Source organism: Cavia porcellus, unplaced genomic scaffold, assembly GCF_034190915.1.
Source record: "Cavia porcellus strain 051 isolate PalLab524CR breed Dunkin Hartley unplaced genomic scaffold, mCavPor4.1 scaffold_9, whole genome shotgun sequence".
Classification (NCBI taxonomy): domain Eukaryota; kingdom Metazoa; phylum Chordata; class Mammalia; order Rodentia; family Caviidae; genus Cavia; species Cavia porcellus.
The window spans coordinates 70,615,546-70,636,933 of record NW_026947492.1 but is presented as its reverse complement, the minus strand read 5'-3'; the positions used below and the strand labels follow the sequence as shown (position 1 = coordinate 70,636,933).

Genomic DNA, 21,388 nt, shown 5'->3' with positions numbered 1-21,388 from the left:
GTAATCCTCTTGTCTCAGCCTCCCCAGTGCTGGGATTATAGGCATACACCACCATGCCTGGCCCCAGAATATTTCTTAAATTGGTTATTTCTCCATTACCATGCTATAATCATTGTCCAAGCTCCATAATCTCTCACTTAAATTACTTCACTTGAAGACTGGTATTCACTGCAGGTTTCCCTGCTAACTGGCACTGTGAGAAAGATCTCCAATACACTTCCTTGCTCAATATGTGTGGTTCCTCAGATACTATGTGGTTGCTATTGCCTCAAGACTTCATCATCTACTGAGGGCTTTATTGGAATATTCCTTCTAGACCTTGACGTAGCTCATATTCAAGAAGACCTCCTTGAGCATTTTAATTGTATTAAGTACTCTCCTTTAGTCACTCACTAACCTATTTGGTTTTATTTATAACATTCCAAAATCATCCAAAGTATATATTTATGCTGACTGTATAGTGCCTGTTGCCTTTCATTAGAACAACTTCGTAAGTGCCTGGAAGAACACCTGGTGTGGATGAGTGCTGAATAAATAATTTTTGGAAGAAAGAAACAGAATTGTTTGACTTTCCGTCCCTGTTTTTGTTGTTGTTGGCTTTTCTTCCTCTTTTTTCCTTTTCTTTCTGTGACAGGATCTAACTGTATGGCTCAAACCACCTTCACTTTTTTTGAGTGCTGGGATGACAGACCTACACTACCATGCCTGGAAGGACCTTTTGTCTTACTCAGCTTTTATTTTTCATGTCTATGAGTCATTTAGAGAACACTTCATGGGTGATGATGTGGTGTGAGTGGTAGCACAGGATTGGAACATTTCCAGTAATATCAGTAAATGCCTTAAGAAAGCATTTTGAGTTTTAATGTTCTCCCTTCCAAAATATCTCTTGGGGATTAAGCACAAATTCTAAGACCAAACAGAGAGCTGGAAAAGGATTCAGGATTCAGTGTGTTAGCCTCTCCCAGATCTGCCTTATCCTTTTGGTAAATGACTAACACCAGCCCCACTTTAGAAGTGCACCCACTCCTCTCCTTAGTTGCCAGGCCCTTGCTCCCTTCTTCTTTAGTGAAAATATACCTCTTCTTTCCTCATTTGTGTACACTTGTGTGTGTCATAGTTTGCCTTCTGTGCATACCCCATTCTCTTTCCAGAGCCCATCAGTCCTTCATGGGATCACAACCATTTTATTTAGAGCTCAGGGCAATGGTGGGCTGCACACATGGACTCTCCGCTGGATACAGGTGGCAAGGCTGAGTTTCGTGGGTAGAGGAATATGCATCAGGATGTTCCTGCTGTGCAGCTTAGCGGTGCCAAGGGGCCCTGCCAGGTACACAGGACAAGAATACACAACCAGACCAGCGGCTCTTGGCCCGGCACTGGCGCGATGGGTTCCGGCGCTGACGCTGACAGGAGGCAGAGGGCTGGGCTGGCTGGATGAGCTGTCCTGCACGGCCCCAGCTACCGGGTCCCACTTGGCGTGCAGGAGCTGCAGCCCTATCAGCAGCAGCCCCATCTCTGGAACCTTGGGACTGGGGCCATTCTCCACCTAGAGGGTGAGAAACGGATTAGACAAGGTTGTGAAGATGAGAAGTGGGGAGCGGAAGGTGGGGGTCAAGGTAAGGGTGTGATCGGAGAAACGGAATTCCTCAGGAGCGAGATGGGATACAACCCAGGACTCTGAGCGGCATCACCGGGAGCGGAACGCTGAAATACCTGGAGGTGCAGAGGGCCGCTGCTCAGTTCCCGACGTTTATTCGGGAGATGACGGCTGCTGGGGCCTTGGCTGCCAGGAAATTTCGAGCTGGACACGCGCTGCTCCAAGGCAGCCTCCCAACGCAGTGCCAGCAGCAGACGGCGCGGGTGGCGAAAGGCTGACAGGTGAAAGATGCGCTCCGATACTTCAGTGCCTGTGTTCGCGCCCAGGTAACTAACCAACAGCTGCCCACGGCACGACAGCTGCCGCAGCCATTGCCAGGGCGGCTGCGGACCGGAGGGCGCATGGGGCCGCCAAGGCACCGGTAGGCGGCCGCTCCAAAGAGCGTGGGCCACCGCCTTACAGCGGTGGGAGGGGCAAGGAGGCTCACCCTGCAGCTGCCGCAACTGACAGTCAAGGTCGCGCTGCAGCGTGCCCACCAGCTGACTCAGTTCCAACGCTTCGGTCTTTAGGAAGTCCTCTAGAGGCCGCCTAGTGCCGCGCCCCCGCAACGCAAAAGCCTGGTCTCGTCGAGTGTGGTTGTTGAGCGCGGCCTGCAATGACTCCAGATTCTGCTGGACTTGCACTATGCGCTGCTGCAGCCGTCTCTCAGTGCGCCTGGAGCCTGTTCGAGCCGCAGGAACCCAGGAGGAGGAACTCCGCTGGAGCACGCTCAGGAGAGCACGACTCCTGCGTCGCAACAGCCAGGCCTGGGGGCCTTCACTCAGTCCACAGATCCTGGGTTCAGACGGTGTATGCAGTAGGTGCATCTGGGCCTCACATTCTGCGATAGCATCCAGCTTCCCCAGCTCTTGGGAGTGGAGGTGAAAGGGTGAGGAACAAGATGAACTCTCCCCACCCCAATCAGGAGGGTGTAGGCAGCCTTTCCTTTGTCCTTTTGGGCACCGGAAATCATGTGTGTATACAGCCCCCTCATATACTTTTAGTAGCACTCATGTCCACGATTCTGTGGGGTGCCACCGAACTTCACTATTCCCTTCCCCAACAGGGGTGCCTTCCTGGTGCTTACCTGGGCTGGGCATCAGGGTGGCCAGCAGATACCGAGGTGTGTGTGGTTGAACCCGGCTCTGGCTGCTGGGTCGCAAGCAGGCCTGGGTGAGGCTAGTTAGGGCCTCTCTGTCCTTGATGTCCCCCAGAGATCCCCCATAGAAAACTGAAGCTGAGGATGAGGTCAGAACCCCTCAGTTACACTGCCCCCCCCCACTGCCCCGTTTCTACCACCCACCTAAACCAAAGCTGTGAATTATGCTTGGCCTTAAAACTCCCACCCACACCCATTCCCAGGCCCTCCTGGGGGCAGAGGAGTGCATGCATGTGGGCAGGAAGGATCTCACCAGCCAGCTCTTGCATGGCTGTGCCTGGATTGCTGAGACTGGCTGACAGCTGTGCTTGGGTCTCCAGGGCATGGGTCAGGGTCATATGAGTCCTGAGAGGGGAACAGAAAGTAGAGTTTCAAATTTCTCTTTTCTTGAGCTCCAGGCTCATGAGGGCTTACTAGTTATTGCCGAGTGGCCCCTCAAATACAACTTGCTTTCAAGAGAAATCATGTTTGCACCTGAAACCTATTTCTGTCCTATCCCAGTGAGAAGCAGCAGCCACCTGGCTGTATAAGGCAGAACTCTGGGAGTTTCGCTTGACTCTTTCTTTCTGCTCCCACACACTATTCCTAATACCGAGTCTCTCCCACCCATTCTATGATCTCTTCCCTGGGAACTGCCTGAGCTTCCTAAAACTGCTCTGCTTGCCCCTAGTCTCTGCTTCCCCATTCTCTACACGCTACCAAAGTAATCTTTCCAGCAGACAAAACAGGACCATGTTTGTTCTACTTAAAACCCATCAGTGGCTTCCCACTTCTCAGGATCATGTCGGGCCATTCATCATGGTCTTAAAAGCACCTTGTGATAAGCCTCACCTCTTCCTGCTCAACCCCCTGCATGTCCATCTCTGCTACCCTGAATCCTCCCTTTTGCTGAGCTTAGTTCCTTCTGTGTACAAATCTCTATGTGAACTGCCTCTGCCTTAAGACTCAATCACAGAGTCTCTGGAAAAGCCTTCTGAGACCTCCCCACTTCCGTCATTCTTTGAAATTCCCCAAGATGAACGGGTTTCACTCATCCCAGAATGTGGAAGATGCTCAGTGCCTGCTGAGTGACTGACAGGACAGGATAGGCGAGTAGCTCACCAACGCCCCCGGTGTGCCTGCAGCCTCATTCCATAGAGCTGCCTGTGCAGCAGGAGCCCATGCAGGAGCAGCAGAGGCAGTGCCTGGGTAGGGGACTGCATGTGGACTTCTTGCTGGGCCAGCTCCAGACTGTGGATCAAGGTGTGGCCCAGTTCCAGGGACTGGTCCCAGAAAACAGGCATGGAGTGCTGACTCAGCACAGCTGGGGATGAAGGAGGATCCTGAGTCAGCACTGCAGTTACCTTCCTTCCTCCAGTTTTTTTGTTTTATTTTCTTTTTGTTTTTTTGAGTCAGGTTCTCAGATGTAGTTCAGGCCAGCCTGGATCTCACTACGTAGACCAGGATGACCTTGAACTTGCAATAATTCTCCTGCAGTAAGCCTCCGGAGTGCTGGGATTATAGGTGTGTGCCACCATATCTGTCCCTCCTCCAGTTTGAGAGTGTGCAGTGGGGACATTTCTCACCTGGCAAAGAAGCACTGGCCTCTGCAGATGCAATAAGCCAAAGGCGGAAATCTCTATGGACGGTGACCACATTCCTGCTTTCCACTTCAGCTAAAAGCAGTGGCACTTCGTTGTCCGAGACCACTAGGGTTTGACAAGAGACGGAGATCAGCCCTCAGATCATGGGTTAGATGCAAGTCTGGGCATCACACTTAAGACTGTGAGAGCAGGAGTCAGACCCAAGGTCCAGGGACAGACTTGGAGGTAGAGGATCAATCAGAAGGCCTGACAGTACAAGCTGAAGGTCAAGTGCAAGTTTGGGTACTAGAATCCTCTCTAGGCAGCACACTCACCTTTAGCTCCATCCAGCAGCCCCAGTAAGGGCTGTAGTAGCTCTCTTGGCCAATGGGACATCAGATGACAGTTATCTAGCACCAACCAGTGCCCCTCCAGCATGGCCTGGTGTAGGGTGCTGACCACATCTGAGACTGGGTTCCAGGCCTCCGAGCCCAGGGCTATCACCCGCAGATATTTTTGCTCCTGGGGACCAGCAAAAAGGTGGCAGTGACTCAAAGTGATGCTAGGGTGATTAAGTGTCCCAGAGTGACACCCAAGATAATTTTGTAATTCTTTGTAAACAAAGACCTGTAGGAATGCTAAAGAGGGTCCCCACCCCACAGGGTCTCAGTCACTCTGTGGTCAAGAGGCCAGGTTCAAACCTGCTTATGTGTGGCAGCCAGTTTCTCGATGACAGTCAGAGGATGTAGGTTGGCTGTGGGGTGGCCAGGTGGTGGTAACAAGATCAGTATGGGCTGAGTAGCCTGACTTCGTTCAAAGGGCAAGGTGAGGATACTCAGATTCTCATCCAGAGGCCGGCCCAGGAGGCTGGTGGTAAGGTCTGCCAGGGCACTTGCTAGGCTCTTGGGTTGTAGCACACGCCACAGGATCAACTTCTGGAGGAAGCTGAGTGGCTCAGAGGTGGGCCCAGGTGCAGGCCCCAGAACTGTGGAGTTCAGTGATAGATAATCCTGCCAAACACTGGAGTGGTCTGCCAGGGATGCACGTAGCCCAGCAAATGGGGGCAATAGTTCTAATGTCCCACATTCATGCCAGATTCTTGGTGTGAGCCAGGCTGGCCGAACCACGCTTGGGTCTGACTTCTGGTAGCCTGTGCTGGGAGAGGCTGGCAGTCCAGGGTAGAGTGCCAGCCTCTCCAGCTTTGGTGCTTTCTCTGTCACTTGCAACAGAGCCAAAGCACCCAAAGCACCCACCAAGGGCACTTGGGTTAGTCCCAGTGCAGTCAAGGTGCTGCCCAGCAGCTGGCGGGTCAGGTGTGCTTTTAGCTGCAGCAGATGGCTGGCCAGATCCTCCCTGTGCTGGACATCACGCGGCTTCATGCTATCCAGAGCCTGCCTGGTTACTGCCAGCCAGTTTTCTGCAGTCATATGGAAAAATGGCAGCGAGTTCTGTAGTGTGCTTAGGGCCTTTACTATGGCTATTCCTTGCCAAACCACCTGCTGGTAGGGTACCCACAATACCACCTCCTGCAGCTTCTGTTCTTTTAGTTCCTCACAATAGGTCTGCATCTGACAGATCTTTGCCTGGATTCTCACAATGTGCCGTAGAAACTTGGCGGGTTTCTCATCCTTAGAGTTCTCATCCTTAGACAACAGCATTGTCAGCAACTTTTCCTGCGTACAGTAATTTTTTGGGTGTATCTGGCCCTTCCTTATGGCACCCCAAACATCTACACTCATCCATATTCCCTATTCAGACCCTCCCAATGCTCAACATATACCATAGTTTGGACCCTTAAGTACCTCAGCAGCCTCTATGGCTCCACAGGCATCCAGGGTGCTGGTCTTTAGGTTTTCCCAGCGGATCTCGAGCTCAGGACACTCTCTGTGCATGACTTCATGTAGCATCTGGTCTTCTAGTATTTCCAAGTTAAGACCCAGGTCCAAGACATTCAGCCCCTTCAACAGTTCACAACCTAGCACTTAGAGTCACAAGAAATACACTTCATTCCTTCCTCTTGGCAGAGAGCCAGGGGGTAGGGTGGACAGGGAGTGTGGCTCCCTACTACAGTTCTGAGCCTGTTTCTGGGCCAGGATGAATGAAGCCCTGGGGCCTAATGTGCCCACAAAGCAGGGGCAAGCAAGGCATCCTCTTGTCTCACCTTTTTGCAGGGCATGGAGGGGTAGGGTTGTGCTCAGATAGAGACAGAAGCCAGGCTGCACGTGGGGTGGCATTAGCTGTTCCCGATGCAGCAGCCACTGCAGTTCTTGGCATCCTAGGCCCAGCTCCACATTAGTTAGGAGCACAGGCTGGCCTGTGAAGGGAAACAAGGATGACCAACCAATAGTGCCAGGCCCCGCATGGCCCTCCCTGCAAAGATCAGGCTCAGAATGGCACTCCTCTGCTGACAGGAGGGCTCCTTCAAGACTCCTGTACGTAGTGAGGGAAAAGACTGGAGCTGAGCTTAGAGTGTGGTATAAGAAGCCTGTGGGATCTCTGGATTTGGGGAGCACGATGCGGGGCATAGTGGATGGGGATCCATTCTCACCATTGGCAGCTGCCTCACAAAGCTGAGCACCTAGCTTTGGGTCAGTGCCTGAGAGCACAGTAAGGCAGAGAAGAGGAGAAGACTGTGCCTCGAGGGCTACTTTTGACTCCTGACTCTCCAACTCATTCTCTTTCATCTCTTTCTCTTCTTCCTCTTCCCCTTCTTGCTCTTCCTCCTCTTGGTTTTCCTGTTCTTCTGCCTTCTGCTCTGGGGTCTGCTCTTCAGCCTCATTTCTCTCTATGCTTGCATCTTTTCCTCCCGTGGGTTCCTGTTTATTCTCTTTGTTTGCATTCCCCATGAGGCCCTGCCCTGGGACAGAAAGAGATACAGGAGCACTTGTGAGAGGAAGGCTCCCTACCATGGGGAATGGAGATGGGAGAAGACATCTTAGCAAAGTTGTTCAAACTCTGCGATGCACTTTTCTTATCTACAAAACGGAGTTGCTATTAATGAGTGCATAGTGTTACTATGAGGATTAAATGCAATGATACGTAGACAGCACTGAGGCTGGCACATAGTGAGTGCTCAATAAATGTTGGCTCACATTTATTGTTCTAAATTCCAGAGAAAGGTTAGTCATCTCTGAAACTGGTTCCATGTCTGCCCTTTCTGTGGGTTGGTTAGAAAAGTCAGTGCCTTTCCCTTTTTCATCTAAGCTAATTCTGCCACTAACAACTAAAAGAGTCCTCCACAGTTTGGAAATCAGTGGTTGGAGTAGTGGTTTCTAAGTGGAAAGGTCATCAGCTGTGGAATTAGCCAAGTCATGTGTAGTGTGGTGAACCCAGATGGCTGGCTAACCAACAGCCATTTCTGTCCTGTCCACCTTTGCCCCTTGCTATATTGCTCAGACTGGCTAAACTCCTGGGCTCTGCTGCAGGAGCTGCAAAAGATGAATGCTTTTTTTTTTTTTCCCTTAAATTCTCTTGAAAGTAGAAGTTGCCAGATTTGTAGTGTGGGGCATTCTGTTTTTGTTTGTTTTTGTTTCTACAAGTTACCAAAAGTTTCACAGCTTGAAACAAGGCCTATTTATTATCTCATAGTTCTGTAGGTTGGAGGCTCCACACAGCAGAGATAAATTCTGTGCTCAAGATTCCACTGCACTAATATCAGGGTGTTATCTGGGCTACAGGTCTCCTGTGAAGCTTGAAAACTTCTTTCAGGTTTTATGGTTTGGTGTTGTTTTGACACAGGATCTTGAGATGTTTCTTATGCTGGCCTCAAAGGCCCTCCTGGGCTCAAGTGCGCCTCCTGCTTCAACCTCCCAGGTAATTGGGAATACAGGTCCATGCCACCACATCTGGTTCTTACTAATTTCTGAAATGATTCACTCCCTTCTCACAACTACCCTGTAGCCCCTTTCATCTGTGAACCAGCAACAGTTCATTGAATCTTTCTTGCATTTTAAACCTTTGGGTTTTCTTTCCTCTTTTCTTTTTCCCGTCCTCGTTCTGGGGATTAAACTACATCCTCAGTCTTTAAAAAACATTTTTTTTGTTTGTTTGTTTTGAGACAGGATCTCATTGAATTGCTAAATTTTCTAGGCTGTGCCTGGACAAGTGATCCTCCTGCTTCAGCCTCTCAGAGCGCTAGGATTATAGATAGGTATGAGCAACCATGCCTGGTTTTTCCTTTCTGCTTTGAAAGTCTCACTTGTTTATACTAAAACCCCCTAAATAGTTCAGGATAATGTATTTCTATCTTTTTTTTTTTGTCTTTTTCTTTTTTATCGGTACCAGGGATCGAACTCACGACTGCCTGTTTGCAAGGCAGGCGCTTATGCCACTGAGCTAAATCCCCAGCCCCTGTATTTCTATCTTAAGGCTAATTGATTAATGATCTTAATTATATCTCCAAAGTCTTTTATATCATATAATATAACATAATCATGAGAGTAATACCAGAAGGCAAAAGTCACAGGACCCAAAATTCTGCCTGCCACATTTGACTATTCAGATTTCTACAAGAATTTTCGCTTTCTTGATAAAGGGGACAGAAATGGCCAGGAACAGTTCTGATGTGGTAATTGGAAGGGCAGCAGACATCTTGCTATGATATGTGTATTAGTTTCCAGGGCCAATTACCGCAAACTTAGTGGCTCACAACAACAGAAACATATTGTCTCATAGTTGTGGAGGTCCAAAGTCTGAAGTCAAGGAGTGGGTGAGGCTCTAAAGGAGATTCTTGGCTTGCCTCCTCCATCCCATGTGGTTCTAGGTGTTCCTTGCACAGGCACTCCCTTCACATGGCCATCTCTTCTGTGTATTTGTGTATTCTCTTCTGTCTCTTACAAGATGCTTATTGTGGGATGTAGGGACCATTCACGTAATGTATATAGTGTGATCTCATCTCCAAGTTCTGAACTTCATTACATCTGGAAAGACTTTTTTTTTTCCAAATAAGACCACATTTTCCTCCCCTACTTAACCTCCTAATTCCATCTCTGGGACATAAGCACACTCTCTTCCTTCTTGTAGGAAATGTTTCTTCCAACACTCCACTAAGACCATCCAAAAATATTCAGTAAAAATGTCCCTCCCCAGAAGTTCTCTGCATTGGATAAATGGAGCAGTAAAACTCTGGGTTGTGAGCAAGGTTTCCAATAGTGCCAAGTAGACTAGAAAATTGGAAGAGCATGAATTTTGGTTGGCCACATAAAATCAGGATCATTGCATTATAGCCCCCAACCCTGCCAAAAAAAAAAAGCAAATGTCGCAAAATTGATTAATATAGGATAGGCTGATAAAATCTTGGGTATCCTGAGCACAAAAATTCAGTATTTCCACTAGGAAGACCAGGGAGGTTCAGATACATGAAGTATTGTTATTACCCCTGCCTTACCTCTGCCATCAGTAGGGGCTGACATCAACAACCTGTTCTCTTCCAAAGGCAGTGGGCTCAGCCAGTTGAGGGCCTGGTTGCTGGGGTCAAGCAGCAGGGGCCAACGGCAACTATGGTAGTGGGTGCAGCTTCGCAGGAGCAGACCTGCCAGGCGAGCGGACTTCACCTGGGGTTTCAAGTCTCGGTCCCACTGGTGCTGTTCAGAACTACAGCTCAGCAAGGACAGAACACTGAAGGGAAAGCGTGTGGGCAGCAGGGGGTTCTTTGGTGGCATGATGATAGGCTTCTGCTTTTGCTTCAGTGCCTGTGCCACGTCATCTGGGCCTAGAGGCTCCTGAAAACCCCTGCACAGGGCCAGCCACTTGTCTAGGAGCTCCAGGCGCCGTGGTGGCGGGAAGGGACCCAGGTAGACAATAGCAGCTGAACACACAAGAGCATCTCCAAACACGGTCATGCTGTGTCCGCTTAAATTCTGGTGTGAAGGGAAGAGCGGAAGTGTGTAGGCCAGGGAGAGCAGACAGGAAGAGGGTCTGGTGAGGGAAGGCAAACCAAGGAAATGGAGGACAGTACAGTGAGGAGAGTGGGGCAAGGGAACTGTGAGCACAGGGTGGGGGTAGAAATGAACCAGGACAGAGATGGCTAGGAGGAGGCCACTTACCTGGAGCTCTGTAGTCCAAGTGTGCATGGGTGTGATTAGTGCAGGCTTCACAGGCCATTTTTTATAATGGCCACGCTGTGCTATAGCCAGCGCCCCCAGCATATGGTTGTAGGTAACATAGGCCTCCTGTACCTTCTTAGTCAGGGTCAAAATATCCTCCAGCTTCTCCTGGGCCTGCAACTGGTAGTGGCCTAAGCGGGCCTGCTCCCGAGTCAGGATTTCATCCACCTGCCGCAGCAGTAGGCCTGTGGGCAGTCCCCGACGCTGTGCCAGCCCGTAGCGCAGAACGGCCCAGAGCCAGGCCGCCAGGTTTGCTGCAGGCACGCTAACTGCCCGCAGGGCTCTGTTATTCATACCCAGAGACTTCAGAGCATCGTTCAACTTTATCAGCTCTGTGTCAGTCATCTTCTCCTTGGGGAAGAATACCAGCTCCTGGGAGGATATGTGTAAGGGGAAAGGGAAAGATGCGGGTGCTCTGGAACTCGACCCAATAGTCTAGCCCACCAGGTCTCCCCTATATGTCTCTCCTATCCTCTTCCATGTGCCCCACCTGATAAAAATCTTCAGTGCATAAAAGCTGCTTGGCACTGGCCCAGCCAGTTTCACGGTGAAACAGGTCACACAGTGTATCAGTCACCCGTACTACAGATTCTGGTGGTGCTCGATAGCTCCGTATCTCTTCAAAGTCAGTCACCTTCAGCTGGCTCAGAGGACCCAGAAATGCTTTGCCCATCTAAGTGAGGAGAGATGTACACAGAAGAGCTCCTGAGATGTTTCACTCTTTCTTCAAGGTACTTGCAGGAGGGAGGAAGCATTTTCTCCTAGGAGGTCTCATGAGGGGCCACTCACCAAGTCATACTATGATCTTTGCCCTCTACCCCCAGAGACTCCACTATTAGTTACCTCGTCCCCTCCTGTGGGCATCCTATAAGGGGCTGTCCTTCCCCAAGAGAGGAGCAATACCGGGCAGGTGGCAGGAAGGGCCTACCTGCTTGAGAAAAGCCTCATACTGAGCCTGGAGGGCATCCCGATGCTTGGTCAGGTTCTCAGTGAGGTTCTCCTGATGCCGACACTCTGCCAACAGCTGCTTGTGCAGGAGCTTGCCCTGCTCTAGCTGTTGTTGAGTTAGGGTGAGTTTCTGTGAATGGAGATCAGGCCCTGCAGCCTAGATCCTGGGCGGTAGGGAGCACCCCAGGGGAGGACTGCATGGGCCTGGCAGGGTGGCCAACGAGGACGCTGTGTAGGTCACAGATAGAGCCTGAGCTCTGGATCTGTTGTGGACTGCTGTGGTAATGCAGCCTAAGTATGTGGTAGCCACTTTAGCATTCAGGCCCAGGCAATCTGACTCCAAAGCTGCATGTGTGACTGTTAGCTACTCTCCTTATCTTACTTGGCTCCTCAGAAGTAGTTGTCATGGGAGGAAGGCCCTCCGTGTGGATGCATTTGTCTCCCTTGGCCTTTACAATACCGTGTACTCCTTGAGTGTTTTCCAACCTCTCTGGCTGCCCTTTCTCGGTTCCTTCCTCTGCCATCCTTTATTCTTTCTTTCTTTCTCACTTTCTTTTCTTTCCTCCTTTCTTTCTTTCTTTTTTTTTTTTTGAAACAGGGTCTTGCTATGCAGTTCAGGCTGGCCTTGAGCTCACTCTATAGCCCAGGCTAGTCTCAAACTCGCAACTATCCTTCTGCCTCAGCCTCCCGAGTGCTGGGATTACAGGTGTGAGCCACCATGTCTGACTCCCTTTTTTTCTTTCTTTCTCCCTTTCTTTCTTCTTTCTTTCTTTCTTTTTTCTGCTTCTTATTCCCTTCCTCCCTTCATTACTTTCTTCTGCAGTATTGAGGACTGAACTTTATCTCCAGTTGCTCCCCTACTCTCCAGCTCCATGTCCTCCATTCCCCCAAACCTAGGCCATCTTTGAGGTCTTTGAATTATATCTCCTAAATTTCTTTCATGTTCACTCTCATACTCAGTGTCCAGCACTCACACACAGGATCTCTCTTCTGACCTTCATTAGCTTCCTATCTGATATCTCAGCGTCCTCTCTTACTCCTTTAATCTGATCTACACACTGTGGCCTAACTGATTCTCTCTCTCTTTTATTTTTTATTTTGTTTTTTTTTTTTGAGACAGAGTCTCACTATACAGTTCAGGTTGTCCTTGAACTCACTGTGTAGCGCAGGCTGGCCTCAAACTCACAGTGATCCTCCTTCCTCAGTCTCCCAAGTGCTGGGATTACAGGCGTGCACCACCACATCCAGCTGATTTTCTAAAACCAGAATCTCAGCCAGGTACGGTGGGTCATACCTGTAATTCTAGCACTTTGGAAGGCTGAAGCAGAAGGATAATGAATTTGAGTCCAGCTTGGGAAATTTAGTGTCTCTGTGAGAACTTGTCTCAAAAATTAAAAACTACAAAGGGATATAGCTCAGTGTGAAGTCCCTGGGTTCAACCCAGTATCACAAAAAATAAATAAAATAAAATATCATCATCATGTCCCATAATGCATGTTACTCTTGCATTTGGTTGACAATGCCTCTTGACCAGGCCACTTTTTATCTTTCCAATCTCTTCTTTTATTTTCTCCTCCAACATTTGACTCTCCAGTTATCCCTCACCTTCAATGGGGCCTATGTTCTCTTGCCTCTGGGCTTTAACACTCTGTTATTTAGGTATGGACATTCTTCCTCTTCACCTTCTTTGACAGCTAATCTAATCTTAGCTATTGAGTTTTTGTTGTACTCCAGAACTTCTAAATGCTTCACATATAAGATCTCATTTAACTTTCATCATTGCCTCAAGAAAATGTCCCTGTCCTTTTTAGATTTTTTTGTCTCATAAGTAAAATGGAAAAAGGATAGCAATCTCAGAAAGTTGTAATATAGGATCTATCTGTGTATTATGTATCTAAATGCAGTTAGACACATAAATATTAATGTGTGCCTAGACAAAAATAATATAGAGTTCAGTTAATTTTTTTGGACTTTTGAGACAGCCTTGCCCTGTAGTTCAGGTTGACTTGAGCTCAAGTAGCCCCAGCTGGCTTCTAACTCACAGCATTCCTTCTGCCTCCATCTCCTGAATGCTGGAGACAAGTGCGTGCCACTACACCTGGCCTAAGTTCGATTAATTTTGCTGAGTACAGTAAGGAATAAATGAACAAAGTGAATAGAAGACACAGAGAAATGAAGTGACCCAGAATGACCCCAGGGATTTGGAGTGGGTAGTGATGACATTTTCTGTCAAGGGGAACACTGGAGGTACCAGACAGTATGACAGCTGTTCAGTGACCTAGGGATCTGATTTTGAATGGTCTCTGAGACTAAGAAAGTCCTCTGCCCAGATTTTTGTTTTCTTGTGCTGTGGTCTAATGGAACTGATCAGGAGCATCAGCATCCTTAACCATGACCAACCATTCTTAGTACTGATCATCTTAGAAGAAGGTGGAGCTCAAGACAAAAATCAAGACAGAAACATGAGAAGACTCTTCCTCCTTTTTAACTTTTGTTTTTCCTTTAGTTGGTCATGTGACAGAGTGAGTAGGAAGAAGGCACTGGTACCTTGAGATTTCCAGAGGTTGGGGCTGGGGATTTAGCTCAGCAGCATAAGCACCTGCCTTGCAAGCAGGCAGTCGTGAGTTCGATCCCTGGTACCAATAAAAAGGAAAAAGACAAAAAAAAAAAAAGATTTCCAGAGGGCACAGTTTACAGAGAACACTGTCAACATCATCTACGGAGACACACATAGCTGTGTCTCTGGAGCTGTGTAGCACTGGGTGATAGTCCAAAAGGCACCCATGGAAAGAGGCCAGTGAGGCATTAAGAATCATATGGCCTCGGAATATATGAGGGCATTCAGATCACCCAGTTATGAGTTGAGCACCAACCAGTTCATGTCTCTTTAGTGACCTCTGTACCCTTTTCAAAGTTTTGTATAGCAAGAAGAAAAACAAAATTCTCTTTTAAAGTTGTGTTCATATCAAAACAAATCAAAGCAAACTTCTCTTTAGCTTGGGAAAATACTTTCAACTGGGAACATTTGGCTATAGGAGGTATGAAGACCCCTACCCAACCAGCACTTGGCTGTAAGAGGCCATACTACCCCATTCTGCCATGTAAGAAGTTCATTTTTTTTTCTCTTTTGTATTGGGAGTCAAACTCAGAACCTTGTACTTTCCAGCCTCAAGATTCACTTATTTAAAGAGGATGGGGGCTGGGGATTTAGCTCAGTGGCCTGACGGCACAAGACTGTGAGTTTAATCCTTGGTACCAAAAAAAAAAAAAAAAAAAAAAAAAAAATCCAAAGAAAGAGAATGGTTGCTCTACATTAACAACAACATCAGAAAGAGAGAGAGACAGAGAGAGAGAGAGAAAGAGAGAAAGAGAAAGAGAGACAGAAAGAGAATACAGACAGAAACAGAGACAGAGAGACAGAAAGAGAAAGAGAGGAGGAGGAGAAAAAACAAAAACAAGATTTGGAGTTTAGGCTTAGAAATAACCTCTTATACCATAAGAACTGCTTTGGAGGAAAAATGGAATTACTGAATCTGAGTATTAAAGAGCAGCTATTCAGCAATGGAAGGGAAGAAAAAAGTTGGTCACTGTGAAATGCCAGGGGAAGAGAGTGACTAAGGAAATTTAGGACACTGACACTTGGTATAACATGTAAATATACTTCTGTTTCTTTGCTATGTGTAAATTTTCACCATCTTTATCTCAGTTTTCTCACTGCACACAATAGTCTTGTCTATAAGCATATGTCATATAAACATATGTTTAAATTTTAAAAATATCACAGTAAAAGACACATTGCAAGCCAGGTGCTGCGGCACATGTCTGTAATTCCAGCACTCGGGACATGGAGGATCACTGTGAGTTCAAGGCCAACCTTGGCTGCATAGTGAGCTCAAAGTCAGCCTAAACTGCATAGCAAGGCCCTGTCTCAAAAGCAAAAAATGAAACAAAACATAAAAAACAAACAAACGACAACAAAAAGACACATTGTGATTAATCCCCCCCCAAAGGAACACACACACACACACACACACACACACACACACACACATACACACACACACACACTTTGAGACTTTCTAAAGTAATTCTGGGATTCATTTTCTTGAGTATCTTTAGTTGTGTTTTTGTAACTGCCTTGATGTCCCAACTCAATTCAGAACATTTTCATGGTCATTTTGGTTTGGTGAAGAGCCAAAAGTCACACAGTGCCAGATCCACTGAGAAGGGTGAATGAAGGCATGTCATAATGTTTTACGTGCCTGCCTTTCTGTTAGGTGTGAGATCCAGTGAACAAGAGAGATGAGGACATTAATGTTTTTATAAGCCTGTATTTCCATTTGATGGTACTTTGTTTTTATTTTTTGTTTTATTTTAAAGAGAAAAAAACATAGAAAAGAAAAACAAAAAACAAGAGACATACAAACAACTACAAGAACAACACAAATTCCAAAACAATAACAATGTATCCATGTTTACAGCTGTAAGAATTGTAATAGCCAAATCTTGGAAACAACCCAAATGCCCACCAACAGAGGAATGGATAAAAAAATACGGATTTTTATACAATGAAGCTACTCAACTATAAAGAAGGATTACATCAAGGCTTTTATAGGTAAATAGATGAGACTTGAGACTATACTCATAAGCGAAATAAATCAGACTCACGTACCATACTGCCTCCCTAGTATAAGAAATTGAAAGAGTAAATAAGATCCAAAATCTACAATAGATATTGTGAAAGGGTAAGAAACTGTCTAAGAGGAAAAATAACTAGGATAGGGGAAAGGAGAAAAGGACAGAAAAAGGGAAAAGATATAAATTTGCTTATATATACATAAAATAGTTGTATATGTATATATACAACTAAGATGATTATATTACTAATTCTGTTAGGTCTTGGAAAAGAACAGTTAATATTCATATGATCAGATCAATTTGCATGTCCATATCTGGTAATCTAAGCAATGCTTTTGAACATAATAATATGCAATATTACAAGCATTGTTAAATTCATATCATCTTGCATTGGATGGTACTTTGCGGAAGCATTCACTATACTTTTTATTCACTATACTTCTGATCTGATCTTGTAAAAGACATAATTACTAAAGAGGATTTCCAGAAATGCTTCAGAAAGTGGCCGCAACTCTGAGATGTGTCTTGAAATGAATGTATTTTAAGAGGAACTAATGACAGTGTCTTTTACAGTAATGACAATTTTAAATTAATCATTCACTGCATATTTGAATCACAACTTTTTAAGGTATATTATTATTATCAAATATTATTATTATTATTATTATTCAGGCTGGCCTCTTAACTCATGATGATCCTCCTGTCTTAGCCTCCCAAGTGCTGAGATTACAAGCATAAGCCAGCACATACAGCTAGTTTGGTACTTTTTTTGGAAGAAAGATGCAAAAGACAAAGTAGTATGGGAAGACAAAGTGATTTGGCTACAAAAGGTTAGCCAACTAGCAGTGATGGAGCACTCAAGGGCAGAGAAAAACAGTTGACTGTGAGACTACGGTTCCCACTCTGTCCCTCACTGAGAGAGAGAGATCTGGGGAACATACTGATCTTCACACTGCCAAGTCACCAGGGGCCACCAGAAGCAGACAGTGGGGGTATCATAAAAAATCAATCTTGTCCTGGGAAACTTTAGAGAAGGCTGCAAGGGTTATGGAGACCCACTAGGGGAGAGGGGGAGTCTAGTAAAAATAGGAGCTAAAGTTCATTCTGGTTGGTTCCTCCCCAGTACCCTCTTTGCTCTGCATTGATACATCTATGTAAGTCTCACAATCTTCCCCTTACCATGTGGGAGTCTTTCAGTTGCTGCTCCAAGTTGATGACAAGGTTGGTCTGGACACTGTGCTGCTCAAGTAGACTCTTCAGATTCTCCAGTGCATTCTGGATCCTGGAGGTACATGTACCAGTGAGTGGACCCAAGAAATCAGGAGGTAAATTATAGGAATGGGGCCACTTACCTCTTGGCTCTATTCTTTATCTGCAGGATCATCTTTTGTTGAAGCAGCAGGAAGGTATCCAGGAAATCTAAGAAGGTCTTGGGGGTGACAAGTGGCAACACAGGGCACAAGTGCTCATGGTAGTAGGCAGCAGAAAGATGAATGAGAGCCATGGCTTTAGCCACACTAGGAATTGAGGCCTGGAGGTCTGGACACTTGAAGGGTCCTGCAATGGGCGTGGCTTTAGCCTAGGCTTGTGAGCTTAGGGGAATGGGAAAGGGAAGATAGCCTTTTCTAGCTCAGGACAGAGGGCAGAAAATGTGAAGGAAGCTGAGAGAGACTGAAACAACAGGTGGGGAGAGAGACTTGCCTAGGCAATAACTCTCATCAGTGGTGAGGGTGGGTGGAAAGGGCTCTTACCATCATCAAGGGGTAGGCTTTGAGCACCCTCCAGGTGGTACTGGGCCACTCTCACCAGGGAAGCTTGGTCCCAAGGTTCATAGCGGTCAATGCTGGCAGTGGCCAGTTGAAGGAGCCTCAGGAAAATGGTGCAGGGCAGCTTGTTTTGGGCCTGGTCATCTCCAACCAGGAAAAACATGTGCAAGTGGCTACATACTTGCCGATAGAACCTACGGACAGGTATACAGGAATGGTTTCTTTTTCTTGACCTGTTTGCCCATTAGGCCCCAGTTACAACCCTGAACCCTCTGCCCTCATCTTTTGAGCCCTCACAATAACCCATGTATTTCATTTTGGTCTTGTGGCCAGGACAGAGGAAGAGCAGGGCAGGCTCAGGTATGGGGTTCTGGGTCTTACCTTTGCAACACCATTTCCTTCTTAATGTTACATTTATTAACAAGGTTATCCCTGGGGAAATGTGCCTCGATGTTGTCCAGATCTGCCTCTGTGTACTGGTCAGGGAAACTGCCTACAGTTGCCAGGGCCACCAGCCGATAAAGAGTAGTGAGATTCACAGTCTTGGGTACCAGCAGGGCCACTGGGTGGCTTAATATTCCAGCATCCCAGCTGGCATCTCGTAGACACTGGAGAATGGCCTCCTCAGGCCCAGTTGGCAGATGGAAGAGGCGGGCCTGACAAACACTAGCAGCCAGAGTAACAGCAACACGACGCCCAGTCGCCGGAGCTCCTGACAGCAATAGGCCATGCTGCTGGGGCCTGGCCAGCACCCGGACCAGGCGGGCGACGTGCTGGGCCATGGGGCGGCTCTGGACAAGGTGGGGACTCAGTCTCAGCTGAGCAGCTAAAGTGGCCAGCTGCTTTTCCAACCTTCCCCACTGTCGTTCTAGATACAAATTGGGGCCCTCAGAACTGGACCCAAGTGTCAGCTCCTGACAGAAGACCAGATCTGATGGTTTTTCCTTGGGACGGAGTAGTAGTACTGGTAGCAACAGGGGTGCGACCATGTCCACCTGAGTTGCTTTCTGCAAAGTGTTGAATTCCTTTGACTGGAGCTTACAGCTGGAAGCCCTTGTGCCTTCTCTTTGCTCTGTCTTGTGACTTATGCTTTCTGTGGTCTCCCTGCTGACTCTCTTTATGGATGGTGCTACACTTGGATCACTGGAAAATGAGCTTGTGGTGGCCTGGAGGCCATAAGGGTCCTCTTCCTCCTCTGTTTCACTGTTGCTGTTGCTTAAGTCTTCCCACTGGGCCAACTCTCCCTCAGATTCTACTTCAGGTACATTTTCCTCCTCCTCCTCTTCTCCCTCATAGTCCCTGACCAAGAGCTGGGGCCCTGGCCCATGGCAGAAGACTCTTTGAGCTACTTCTAGGAGCAGCTTGGCACAATAGGAGCGTTCCCTGGGGCTGTCCAGCCGATCACAAAAAGTTCTCTGTGCTTCATGCAACCAGAGGCGAACCACATAGCGCAAGCTCATCATAATAGTGAGGCAACTGCCCTGCAACCCTGACACCCGGTACAAGTGCTCCTTGTCATAGAAATAGTCTTCAAAAACTTGTGAGCTCCCTCTGGTTGGCAGTAGCTGCAGGCTTCCCAGAAGTTGGCTCACAGAATGCAGGGAAAAACGGTAGTGCGGGTGGAGAGGTGAAGGCAGGAAGCAGTGGCACACAGCCTCCCAGGCATCCACCGAGGCCTGCACCAGAGCTTTCCCCAGAATACCCACTTGTTCCACAGAGGGAAACCGCTCAAGCCAGGCCTGGATGCTAGGTGTGTGCCTGCTCATCAGAGTAGCCTGTGTCACACTGCCTAATGCCAGCACTGTGAAGAGTCGACAAAGGCGGGGACACAGAGGGCGCTCAGAGCCTCCTGGCACTGTGGCAGTGGCCAGAAAGTTGACTATAGGCTGCAGTGTCTGCAGTTCCAGTGTGCTGTGGGCATACACGGTGCCATCCATGGCTTGTCGCAACGCCTCCAACACTGGCTGGCAGCTCTTCTCCGCATCTGTGGGATATGAGGAGTAACAGTGAAGACTGTGCAACGCCACATGATAGTGTTCCCCAAATCTCCTGCACCTGCCTCCTGGCTCTGCTTCCAACACACACAGAGTTCTGAAGCTTCCTGTGCATCTGATGTGGTGACTTAGCCACGTCTCTGTACGTCATTGTCTTTTCTCATTCAGATCCAACCTCTATGGGCAAGTATTCATTAACCAAAGGAAAATGAACACTGCAGTGAGACTTGGGAGGCAAAGGGCTGGAAACGGGTCTAATCACAGGGGGAAATGTACATTCATTTCAGTCAAAGAGTACAAATTACATCACAGCTGCACTTCAAAAATCTGTTTAAAGGCCAGGTGTGGTAGCTCATGGCTGTTGTCGTAGCACTCTGGGATGTTGAGGCAGCAGGATTACAAATTTGAGCTCTGTCTTTAAGAACACAATTACCTGCAGGTTTACCTTCTTCAAATTTAGAAAGTTACCTTCTATGCTTTTTTCATTTTGCTTTTGTTTTTGTTTGAACTCTCTTGCCTTGAACTCACAAGTAAGTAGCCACAGGTGACCTGGAACCCTCAGCCAGCCTCCAGCCTCACTAAGCCTGCTGAGTGCTGGGTTTACACGCCGAACAGATACTTTTAAAGAAACAGCACATTCTGTTTACTTTGTCGTGGCCCCGGGAGCTCTCTAAACTCAGGGTGGAGGGTGGGGAGAACAATGAAAGGATGAAGAAAATAGAGATAGAGACAGAAAGCTGGGGTCAGGTAGAGCCCTTCATCTGCATGGGAGAAAGAGACTGCTCAATCACTGCAGTGTGTTTTCTTTACCCTTGGCATATCATGCCCCTTTGCTTAACTAGCTAGCTTCCTACACCCAGTGTTCTCGGGGCTGGAACCCCTGTTACCTCCAGCACTCCGTGCCCTCAGAGTGTTTCTCAGGTGCTCTGTGCCCTCTGGCACTCCTGCCGCAGCACAGGTGCTTTCAGCTCCAGTGTGTGAACTATCTATCACGAGTTCAACAGCTCCAAACACTTTCTTTTGGTTGTTGAGAGAGTCTTGCTATGGAGGTCAAGCTGGCCTTGAACTTACTATAGCTCAGACTGGCCTCAAATCTGTAGTGATCCTCCTGCCTCAGCCTTCCAGGTACTGGGATTTCAGGCCTGTGCCATCTCGAATGTTGAGATGGGATATCCCAACTTTCTTGGGATAGACCGCATTTAGTCATGTATTTTTCTTCTTACATGTTGCTGAATTTTATTTAGTATTATTTTGATGAAGACTATATTTGCATTGCTATTAGTGAAAGACAATGGTTTATAATTTCTTTTCCTGAAATGCCTTTGCCAAAGTTTAGTATTAGGGTTATGAGTGGGAAAGTATTTACATTTACAAGTAGATTTCACTTTTTTTTTTTTTTTTGTCTTTTTGCTTTTTATCGGTACCAGGGATCGAACTTTCACTTTTTTCTTAATACTATATATAATTTAACTGTGAGAGGTTCTGAGACTGGAAACATTTAATATTGTTAATTCAAGATTTTTATTTCTACCCATTCATTCTTATTCTATTTAAAGTCAGGCCTGAATAAGTTGTATTTGC

At 47.3% G+C, this 21,388-nt stretch overlaps 1 protein-coding gene across 1 annotated transcript in view; it reads right to left on the bottom strand.

Annotated features, from left to right (window-relative positions):
- Positions 1 to 1,168: 1,168 nt before the first annotated feature.
- Positions 1,169 to 21,388, bottom strand: part of Dnhd1 (dynein heavy chain domain 1) — a 68,524-nt gene continuing 48,304 nt past the window's right edge. Inside the window, exons 27-45 of the mRNA XM_063255634.1 lie at positions 18,195 to 19,797; positions 17,799 to 18,007; positions 17,400 to 17,604; positions 17,227 to 17,329; positions 11,390 to 11,539; positions 10,952 to 11,134; positions 10,402 to 10,833; positions 9,744 to 10,215; positions 6,906 to 7,214; positions 6,519 to 6,671; positions 6,160 to 6,338; positions 5,059 to 6,030; positions 4,693 to 4,879; positions 4,361 to 4,483; positions 3,897 to 4,098; positions 3,049 to 3,140; positions 2,724 to 2,873; positions 1,714 to 2,504; positions 1,169 to 1,546 (exon numbers count right to left, since the gene is read on the bottom strand). Coding sequence (XP_063111704.1) covers positions 1,196 to 1,546; positions 1,714 to 2,504; positions 2,724 to 2,873; positions 3,049 to 3,140; positions 3,897 to 4,098; positions 4,361 to 4,483; positions 4,693 to 4,879; positions 5,059 to 6,030; positions 6,160 to 6,338; positions 6,519 to 6,671; positions 6,906 to 7,214; positions 9,744 to 10,215; positions 10,402 to 10,833; positions 10,952 to 11,134; positions 11,390 to 11,539; positions 17,227 to 17,329; positions 17,400 to 17,604; positions 17,799 to 18,007; positions 18,195 to 19,797 — 6,866 coding nt within the window. The 3' untranslated portion in view covers positions 1,169 to 1,195. The remainder of the gene's footprint in view (positions 1,547 to 1,713; positions 2,505 to 2,723; positions 2,874 to 3,048; positions 3,141 to 3,896; positions 4,099 to 4,360; positions 4,484 to 4,692; positions 4,880 to 5,058; positions 6,031 to 6,159; positions 6,339 to 6,518; positions 6,672 to 6,905; positions 7,215 to 9,743; positions 10,216 to 10,401; positions 10,834 to 10,951; positions 11,135 to 11,389; positions 11,540 to 17,226; positions 17,330 to 17,399; positions 17,605 to 17,798; positions 18,008 to 18,194; positions 19,798 to 21,388) is intronic.